The sequence below is a fragment of the Rhipicephalus microplus genome, chromosome 10 (genome assembly GCF_043290135.1).
Source record: "Rhipicephalus microplus isolate Deutch F79 chromosome 10, USDA_Rmic, whole genome shotgun sequence".
Lineage (NCBI taxonomy): Eukaryota > Metazoa > Arthropoda > Arachnida > Ixodida > Ixodidae > Rhipicephalus > Rhipicephalus microplus.
In genome coordinates, this window is record NC_134709.1 from 36,678,823 (window position 1) to 36,689,650 (window position 10,828).

The 10,828-nt window shown below is 47.5% G+C and overlaps 1 protein-coding gene across 1 annotated transcript in view; it reads left to right on the forward strand.

Annotated features, from left to right (window-relative positions):
- The window catches only part of LOC142774214 (uncharacterized), a 29,266-nt gene extending 18,438 nt beyond the window's left edge, over positions 1 to 10,828 (forward strand). The window contains exons 8-13 of the mRNA XM_075874609.1: positions 98 to 242; positions 1,592 to 1,786; positions 3,199 to 3,330; positions 3,908 to 4,012; positions 9,252 to 9,453; positions 10,650 to 10,828. Coding sequence (XP_075730724.1) covers positions 98 to 242; positions 1,592 to 1,786; positions 3,199 to 3,330; positions 3,908 to 4,012; positions 9,252 to 9,453; positions 10,650 to 10,828 — 958 coding nt within the window. The remainder of the gene's footprint in view (positions 1 to 97; positions 243 to 1,591; positions 1,787 to 3,198; positions 3,331 to 3,907; positions 4,013 to 9,251; positions 9,454 to 10,649) is intronic.

A 10,828-nucleotide genomic window follows, 5' to 3' on the forward strand; every position in this document is an offset into this window, starting at 1 on the left:
CTGTCACTTTCTGCATTCTACGAAAGTCATTTTGTATGCTCCAAACAATGGAATAGCGACAGAAGATCCTCATAGCGTCAAACGTTTTTCATTCCAGGACGGTATACCTCCCAGACGGTATCCTTGTCTTGGGACACTTGTCCTACCGCGACAACAATATCAGCGACTGCACCATCTTGCCGTGTAGCATCATAGCGGACCCGGTAGCGAAGTACAAGAACCTGACCTACATGCATTCACTCGTGAGTTTTATGCACAAATGTTTTTGGAGCGGCCGTTTCTGCAAATGCCGCATCAAGTGCGAGTGCCGATGAACGACAGTTTCTGCGTGAAACTCGTTTAACCTTTTACTCGTCAATATTACTGCTACAGAACTTCTTTTGAAGGGACACTACTTCAACGTGACCGTGCATAATAGCGTGACCGTAAACTTCGCCCGCTCTCGCGCACTTTAACACGACCTAGCTCAAGCTTTTCGGTAAATTCAGTGCCATAGCTAAGCCTTTTGATGTCGCTGTCTGACAATTTTATACTTCGAAGGACCGAAGATTCTTTTTTTGTCGATATTACGAACTTACTGCTTTAGCGAAATAAGAGTGCCCTCACCTGTGTTAGGAAATTGCTCAGTAACGATTTCAATATCACCAGGCATGCAGTTGGACACCACTCGACAAGCGAGAAAACGCGGAAAAAGAAAATGACGGTGGTGACGTCAACTTCAAATTACCTCGCGAAACTCCGTGACGTCATAGGACTTGGCAGCGCCTACTATGTCCTACGTAATAGGACATCTCTCAGGGAGTCATAGAGCTAACAAACCAAGTTTCGAAAGATTTCGTTCAGTCCACACCGCCAAAAAAACACAAATGCACTTTGCAATAAGTGACGTCATGCACGGAAGTTACGGCACGAATCTTAAAACTGAAACTTCGAGCTCCATTTTCTCCTTTATTAAACTCACAGGGCCTCTTATGCATCCGGCTGTGTCGACTCGAAGGCGAAGGTCGTATTTTTTTTTTCAAGCTATTTTAATAAACTCCCGTCCCCTTCCGAAAACTTACTGCAGTTAACGTGTTATTTAGATTGCCTTCGGGATTGGAGTCATTGTAAATTTTCTGCTCCTTCTTTTGTTTTGCACTGCCTTCGGGATCAGCCCACTTTTGACCAAGCAATGATGTTATCTGAAGACCTCACCATGTGACGCCCCGTTATGTGACCTCACAGTGGCTTCATGATTTAGTCATATTGACGTCCCAAATTTTGGCAAGATGTGTCATGATTACTTCATATGGTGACATCGTCACGTGGTGATGATTTTTCCATCACTCGTGTTACGAGTGATGGAAAAATCCCCATTTCGTGTTTCCATTTTCGTGTTTGATAAGGGGTCTTAAGGCTTTCGCATGAATAAACTTACTTTGAAATTAATGACCTTAGACTTATTAGAGCACTGTTCATCGACATTAACCGATTCACCGTTGCACTTTATTGTCAATTTAATAAATTAGGTATAAGGTGCAAGGCCTGGTGGCCCACGATGTTTACATCTTGAAGGCTTGAAGCCTCTCTGCGCACTCGTCTCTTTCTGCAGAATGACTCGATAGACACGGTGAGTTATCTGCAGGCGCAAGGTCTGGACACCATGTACGCTGTCACAGTGACCATGGCCGGCCGTTGGTACAAGCCAAGACAGCCGGATAACCTCAATGTAAAGTATCCGGGAAAGTACCGTGTCGGCTACCTTGGCAAAGTGGAAGATTACCCGCAAAAGGCGCACGTACAAGACGCAAGTACCTTTACCACTCGCTCGTATTAGAAGCTATATAGTATTTCAGATATCCCGCTATACGCTATAAGGCATGTACCCTATTTACGATGCTGGATAGCGTGTACCATATAACGTAGCATTGCTTACAATCGAGCTTTAGCGTTTTTGAACGTATTCAAAAACAGCACAATCACGGCGTAGACATTGAAAGAGAAAAGACAAACCACAGCGCTGTTCAAGACTTATCACCAACTGGCCCAGGATTTATTTCTTGTATAGAGCTTTAGCCTATACGTGCACCCGCCATGAGCCTGTAGCGCCCGCTTAGGTGTTAGACGCCACCTTCGTGCATTTAAAATGTAGAAATGAGCTCACCATCAAAGCCTTGAAATTGAAGATTTGCCAAGGCCGGTTGGAGTCACTAAATTAATTTTCTGCTCACATTATTCCACTTGCGTTATCTTTCGAAAAAAGTAATAAACAAACCACTGATGTCAAGTAGCACCAGCTTAGATGATGTAAAAAAATTCAGTTTCGCCACAAGGGCGAAGCAATGAATGCGATAGCTATAAATTCGAATGTCACGCGAAACATGACAAGCAGATCAAAACGTGCAGCGCGCTACTCACGCATACATAACGCACGAAAGGTACTCGCAAGTACAGGTGAACGCGAACTAACAAGCGTCACAGTTTTTACTTGCTGTGTCTGAAAAGCACGCCCTTTTCGCGAATGGCGAATGTGCAGCGAGTGAAATGACCTTTGTGCGCCCGGTAACTACAACGCATTCGTTCCGGTGAAAGGCCAAAGCGCACGATTCTCCTCACCGCGAAATAAGCGTGCGCACGCAAGAGCGTCTGCTCCCCTCCCCCTCCGCGCATGAGCACGCGTCGCGACGAGCGGGGGGCCTAGGGGGCCGATATATGCGCGATCTCGCTTCTAATGCTGAAAACACGCTGATATTTCCCTGAGATCTGCACCACCACCAGTGGTAAGTGGTGTATATAAATAGCTAGCCGTTAGAAAGTTCAATGGACGTGGTCTTTGTGCAAGGCGCGCACACACGCAGTTCACAAGCGGTTATATTATATACGCTTAAGGCTTTTCATATGACGGAATATCGCTAACTGACCACATGCACAGCAAGATAACACTGTGCAGTTTAACGCCGGTAGGTTAGAAAACCGGAACGTGTTATCTGTACCGCATGAATAAAATGTTCTCTTGTTGGGTTAAATGCAGATGTTAAAAGACAGTGTTATCTAGGTGGGCATGAGACCAGTTTTACCACAAGGGCTAAGCATTGAAGTCGATAGCAACATATTGTTAATTGTGATACCAAGTAAGGCTCGCAGCTCATTTCGTTAGGATCCAATCTGGCACTGAACCAACGAGTTTCACTTAGCTTTTATACCTTACGCGATTTTCAGGTCTGCGGCAACACGAGCTTGGAATTTACAAAACACTTCGAGTACACGGCTTTTCACCTCACCGCATTCGCGTGGGACAAGAAAGTGGGCCTCACGGTAACCTTCGAGTCTCTGGAAGCTTTACAGAAGAAGGTGAACAGCACAGAGCTCATGCTTTAAAGTGTCGATGTACTCGGAAAACTTCAATATCGTTAATTTCACAATCATAAGCTCGTTATTAGACGTCAAATCAAGGTCAAAGTTCAAGTTTTAAATCTCGCACTAAAATCTTCACGCACGGTGTCGCCACTTGACCGTATTTTTTCGCCTTTTGGTAGCAATAAAGTTGCCCACATTTTTTTTAAAACTTGGTGCGTTCAGCCTATGGGCACCTCAGAGAACATTTCACTTCATTTTTACGTATTTGAAACTACGTATGACGTTGTAGATGCCGTGAAAATCTGACGTCACGTCGTTTGGCACTGAAACGGCTTCACCGCTCTTTTGTACGCGATCTCACGCAACTATAGAAAATACTGGTTTAAGAGAATACTGATGCCCCCACGACACTCTTCGTACATTCTCTTTGCGTGTAGAGCGCAGCGTAGAACGAAGGGCATGCGAACCCCCGCTAAAGAAGAGAGATATTATATCTATATACAAAGAGTATGGGGGTGGTGGCCCTGTGTGAGCCACCCCTCGTAAACACTAGGTGGCCTTCTCATTACAGAAGCCCATTGGCGTCCAATGCGATTCGGGCTCTGTTGACCCTGCAGGGCCTTCTGGCTCGCCAGGTCTGCACCAGCCGAGCAGGGCCACCTCCCAGTTCTCCCGGGTGAGGTTCGGTTTTGGGGTGGGGCGAGGGCTTGACTGGCATGCCCACACCATGTTGAAGATGTCCGAAGACTGCTCCGCACAGTGCGGGTATTTTTCTGTACAGGCAGGATCGAGATATTTAAAAACTGCCGGGCACAGCACTGTTTTGGTGTAAAGGCGGAGGAGTAAACGCTCCTCCGCCTTTGTAAGGCCCTTCCAGGGTTTAGGATAAACTGAATAGCCGAATCAGTAGAATTCAGTCATTTCTCGAAATGTTAAGGCCGGATTGGGTTTGAGATCTATTTCGGAGGGTTCTGAAGGTGTTACCCGTAGAGTGAGCGCGCGGGCGGCATCGTCAGCCATTTCATTGCCTTCGAGGCTCATGTGAGCTGGAGCCCATGATCTTTCGGGACGTGGGGGCCGTTTTGTAAGATGCGTTTTGTAATTGCCGTTTTGTAAGATGCGGTACGCCAGGTGTGGGACATACCCGCGTTGAATATTTCGGCAGGCCCCTCTCGAGTCTGTAATAATGACGCGCGAGTCCAGGTCTGCGGCAGCTAGTGCGATGGCGACTTCCTCCGCATATGTTATGTCCTGTGCTTTGAATGTGAGGCCATTCATTCACCGCGACATTTCGGTGGACGACTGCAGCCGTGTACCAACCTCATAGTGAGGGCCGGAGGCGTCCACGTAAAATATGCCGTGTTCGTTCCCATAGTGGCGGGCCGGTGCCTCCCCCCGCGCAAGGCGCCTGCCGCTGTGGTCGTCACGTGTCATGTTGGCCGGAGGAGGGTGCACAAGCAGGGCGTATCTCCAGACTTCTGGAATGCGTATGCGCTCTTCCGTCTCTGTTGGATGGTGGATGTGTAGTCAGGCTAATAGGCGGCGACCCGACAGAGTCTTTAAAAGTCTCGTGTATTGATTGGTCAAGTGTGCCTACCGGAGCTCTACAAAAGTGTTTACCATCCCCAGGCCCATAAAGCGCTGGTTGGACGTGGTTATTGGGAGATCGAGGGCACGCTTGTACATCTTCGTGAGTATCGCATCAAGTGCGTTCTCGTCAAACTTGCGCAGGTAGAGGTAAGGAGTAGAGGACTCGACTGGTTACGAATGCATGCGCCAGCCGCAAGGCGTCTCTGCAACGTAACCCCCCGCGCTTGTTGGAAACCCGGTGGACCAAGCGGCCCACCTGGTCCTTTACCTTACGCAGTTTTGTCAGTGTTGTATCTACTCAGCGATGTTTGTGAACAAACCCCCGCTAACGACTGCCGATATAACACGCGCGCTAGCGACAAACACCCTCGTAAAACCGCAGGTCGTAGTTGCTGCTCCAAGGAACCACCTCGCACCGTCTCGGCTTTTCACGCTCGTTAAAGACGGGCACAGCGTTTTCTCTCTGCTTGAGCATTCCACCACCGGTCCAACAGGCGGAGCGATCTTCACCTTGGAGCGACGTAGATGGGCCGGCTCATTCGACGGGGTACACTGACGAAGAAAGCCGGCCACCGTTTGCGCTTGATGAGGCACCTAAGTGTCTGCCTCGAAAACTAACAATTAAATGCAAGCCTAACTGGCACAGTAGCGAGATATTGAAGGGTAATAACATCATAATCGGTTACACTCTGAAAAAATGTCGAGTAAAAAGGGTGTCTTTTTGTCCCACAACAATACTCGTCATCATGCTTGCGTGCGCTTCCTTTCTTGAAAGCTCGGCGCTGGCCACTTTCCTATCGAGAATGCAATGTAACCCTGATAATGGGCATGTCGATCGTGACCGGAATGTACCGGGCGCGGCGCGATAGCGCGAGGATGGAACGCAATATAGATGACGATTATTGTTGTGGGACAAAAAGACACCCTTTTTACTCTCTCTTTTTTTAGAGTGTACGAAGTTGCGAAAAAATGCTAATCGCGTAAAACACTTCTTAGGTCTTATTGGCAAAAATGTATGCCCACTCCCATTTATTGCAACAGATCTTACAGTGAAAGCTGTTTTGAGATTACAAGGTTCACGTGCGCCGTAGTTTTCAGCCGCCGCCGTCTGTAAGAAAAAAAAAAAGCTTAGTATATGAAAACAATGAAAACACCAGGGACACGATGGGATTTGAACTCGGATCCCCTGCGTGCCAGCCCAATGCTTTACGCCTGAGCCAAGCCTGTGCTTAAAACTCCGTTCCAAACTGACCCTATATGAGCAGGCTTGATGTTGGCAAGAGAATCGCGTTAGTATAAGGAATACACCGCTTTATAACAACCAAGACACAACCAGGCGTCACACAATATGAATGGTGTGACGAGTGGGTCATCGAAAGCTCCAACCTTAAAGCTTCAGGTATAATTCTTTAGCGTCATTGGCCAAAGAATCAAAATGTGCGACAATATTCCTTGTGAGTGGGTAGCGGGTACCACGCTTCAGCGAAAAATGACGAAGGATGGCATAATGAACACTTTGCCTACCGCACAAAAATTATGAGTATGAGCTTCTCTATAATTATGGGCTTCTCCTCTATAACCCGGTCAGGAAGGGCCGTCGACCGCGAGACTGGGTGCCGCCCCTAGAGACAGACATCCACCTACGTACCAAAAGCTGAGGATCAATCCCTAAAGTCGCTTCCATTCGAATCTTAAGTATTTTTTTATTTTTTTATTTACATAATACTGCAGGCCCAGTGAAGGGCCCAAGCAGGAGGGCCGTATTTACAAAGTTCGTAATAAGGACAACAGAAGATCACGAACATGAAAAGCGCGAAGAATAAGGACATAACTTAAACAATGAATAAGAAAGACATTTAACACTTTAACAATACAGGTCAAGATACAATATGTTCAATTGAGTCTATGCTATTTGTGAATAATGCTGGTAATTGATTCCATTCGGTTACAGTGCGCGGGAAAAAGGAGAATTTGAAAATGTTAGTTCTAGCATTGAAGGGCGTTAGAGAGTCGGCATGCCGGTGTCGTGTTCTGCGAGCGGTGAGTGGTTGGATGTATTGCTCTGGTCTCATTGACAATTTGTTATTCTTGAGAAGATAAAGAAATTTTAATCTTTGGATTTTACGTCTTAGTTCTAAGGTTGGTATGTTATGTTCTCTCGTGAGTTGGGTTGGGGAATCGCTCGAACGGTATTTAGAGTAAACGAACCGAACCGCTTTATGCTGAATCATCTCAAGTGCATGAATGTTAGTTTTTGTGTAAGGGTCCCAGATTATACATGCATACTCCAATTTCGGTCTTACAATAGATGTATAGGCTAGCATTCTAACACTCGCAGGAGCATGTTTGAGCTTATGTCTTAAAAGGCTCAGTTTACGAAAGGATGACGCACAAATGTCTGAAATGTGCTTGTTCCAACTTAAAGTGTTTGTTATGGTAAGACCCAGGTACTTATATTCTGTAACTTCGTTCAAAGGTTGTCCTGAAAGGTTGTAAGGGAAGGATAGAGAATTTTTCTTATTGGTTATTTTCATAAAAACGGATTTGTCGGCATTTAGGTTCATATTCCACTTAGTACACCAGTCATATATATTACAAAGATTGGAATTCAATACTGATTGGTCTTCTCGGCATGTTATTTCATTAAATAATACACGATCATCTGCAAACAGCCCTATTTGAACAGGGCCAGTAATTACATCCACAATATCGTTAACATATATGAGAAACAACAAAGGTATGACGCTAGAAGCAATGGGCACCAATAACGGCACGATTAAAAGGTTAGCAAAAAAGACAGTGTTATTAGGCTCGTATAGCAGGGGGGCTAATCGAAGGGCAGGACTATCAGAGGACAACTTGGTCCGTCTCATACATGTTTTTTTGCCGTGTCATTTTGCATATGTGGCGGCAATGCATGTTTGGAAGAGACCGGAAAGGGACAAGCTTAATGCAGTGATAAGGAGAACGGTAAAGAATGCCCTTGGGCTCCCCAACTACACCCACACCGATCGTCTCCTGCAGTTGGGAATTCATAGTACATTGGAAGAAATCGCGGATGCGCTAGAAAGAAAGAAGGTAATTAGGCTGTCTGGCTCAAAAGGGGGGAGGATGATTTTCGCGGATATTGGTACTCCACCAGCTCGGACTGAGGCTCTGTACCAAGGGTTGACGAGGGATCAGAAGGAGAACATCATTGTCTCGCCTGCCCCACGGAACATGCATCCCCAACGAAATGTTGGAAGGAGGAAAGCGCGCGCTCAGAACTTTGCAAAGTTGCGGATCACGACGGGGGTGCCGCCTGTTTTGTTGACGCGGCGCAATATGATGACCAGAGAGACCGATTCAGAGTAGTGGCAATCAACCACAAAGGGGTTACAATCAACGCGGCGTCGGTATGCGCCAAAACTGCCAATGCAGCCGAGCAGGTTGCCATTGCCTTGGCTCTTTTAGATCAGCGTCATGAACGTATATTTAGCAATTCTAGAGCTGCCATTTGTGCCTTCGGTGGTGGAGCTGTGTGCAAAGAGGCCAAACACATACTCGGTGAGAAGTCGCTTACAACCCTTACATGCATGGTTCCCGGCTCATATGAGAAACATAGACGGAGGGATTATCAATCCCAATGAGTTGGCCCACTCCAGGGCGCAAGGGTCAGCTGTCCGCGGCCATGGAGGAACTTGGGGTCGAACTGAAGATTTCGTAAACAGGGATCCGCCAACTACATACAATGAAATTGCCCAACATTTCACTATGAATAGGAGAATCTTTCCACCTCCACATTGGAAGCTAAATAGAGCGCAGGCGCTTACATTGCGATTACTTCAAACAGAAACGTACCCTAACCCTGCCTTTGTCCACAAGCTTTACCCTGAGGTTTATTTAACCAACTCGTGTACAATATCGGTGGTTTAGCCAACTTACACCACATGCTCTGGGAGTGCCCTTCGGTACGCGGCACCGATACAGCATCGTCCAGAAAGTGGGACTCCACTCTCCGGAGTCCATACATAACTTCGCAACTTTGGGCTGTCCAGAAAGCCCACGATGCTGCGCTAGGACTCGGCCTTACTGCCCCATCGTGGGAACGGCCCGCCGTGTGCTAGGGCGCACGCCTTCGGACTTTCACAATCAAGTTTTCCCAAACAAAACCAAGCGGCGCAGTGGGTGCCCTGCAAGTGTGCCTGTGGCTGTTACCCAAAAAGTGTTTTAAAAAAGGGGGCCCTAGAAGGCCACTCTTCCCGCTTTCGCTGTGACTGCGCTGCGCGTTCTGCGCAGTTCTGGCGGTTTTATGTTCCTCCTTCCTTTCTGCCTGCTTCTCGCAGTTGTGCTTCGCGTTCCAGAACCACACGACGCTCCTCGTCGGCGTCTCCATTTACGACGCCAACTACGACGCCGCGCCCAGGAACTGCACGAGTTTCCAGGGCGACACCTGGGCGCGGGTGGCGTGGATCGACAAGATGCGGAGGCTGCTCGACGTTCAGAGGCCGCACGCCCCGGGCCGATTTCTGGGTGCATGCCTGCACGGTACGCGCGCGATACTGTTTCTTAAAAATCGTCGTCATTACCGTCGTCATTACCACTGCAGGAGGAAATCCTCATGTACCAATCATTGGCCTTCTAGAGACGAAAAATTCGAGAAAGCGTGGAGTCACGCGAGCCCTTTCTGCAAGCCGAGTCGTCTTTTATTAAGGCTGCAAGAAGTCATGTTCGCTTGTCGAAACCTCGGCTCCCACGACAACCTAAGCCTATGCCTTTTGTTTTTACTTGACGTATTTTAATAGTAATTTTAGAACGTAATGCAAAAAAAAATTTGGCCGATATCCCACGCATTGTGGGAATCTGTCATATATGTACGATGCCAATCTACTTTGCATGTTTTCTTTTTTTTCTTTTTTTTGTCTAACACAAGAATTACGAGGTACATTGAGTATAACAAGCTAGAAAGCCACAGCGCCTGTGGATTATGTTTGCAGAAGATTCGAGAAGGCCCGAGCCTGGTAAGGCATTATTGTATCGGGTCCATGAGCTTCGGGCTCGGGTTCGGCCCGAGTCAAACCCGTATTAGACCCGGGTCTCATACATGTCGGTGCAATGGCGTGTGTACGCAGTTTAACTGTGTTGTTTTGCGGGGTTTAACGTCCTGAAGCGACCCAGGTTATGCGAAATGCCGTATTTAAGAGCTCCGGGTAATTTAATTAGACCACCTGGAGAGAACTAGCGTGCGCTGCAAATCGAAAAGTACAAGGCGTCCAGCATTTTGCTCCGTCAGTCGGCTAAACGTAATTGTAAGAAACACTTAAGAAAAGTTTCCTCCACTATGTTGAGGGAAACGTGCTTTTGCATCCCGTAAGGAATGGTTTACCAGGTGGTACTGCTGCAAAAGCAATACGAGTCCCTACTCTAGCAAACATACTTATGTAGGTTGTACTCGCTTAGCTAATCTCTCCTTGGTGTCGTCAGAGGAACTGTCTGCTTGCGTCGCATAGTTTCTCTGCTTCATTAGAGACCAGGGGGGGGGGGGGGCACATGCATGGCGTACCGAATGTTTCTTTAAAATTCTAAGAATACATGTCACTTGGCTCGTCGAAGCATCTCTGGTGGACATGTGGCTCCACATTTACCCTCTACCTTTCCTCCCCTCCCCCCATAGTCACCACCTTTTTTTTTCTTTTCTGCAAAACATATCCTTCCCTTCCATTGCAACTACCCAAACCTGCAAGCCTGCAACCAAAACCGCGAGTCGCAGACAGCCACACTTCGCCTCCTTGTTCGCATCGAGGCCTTCAGCCATCGGCGACTAGGCAACCCACTCTCCTGCTTCTGGATCCTGCTGGGGATCATGCTCCGGACGCCGAGTTTGACGGGGAGCGCTGAAGAAGCCGTCGACTGGTTCACTTAA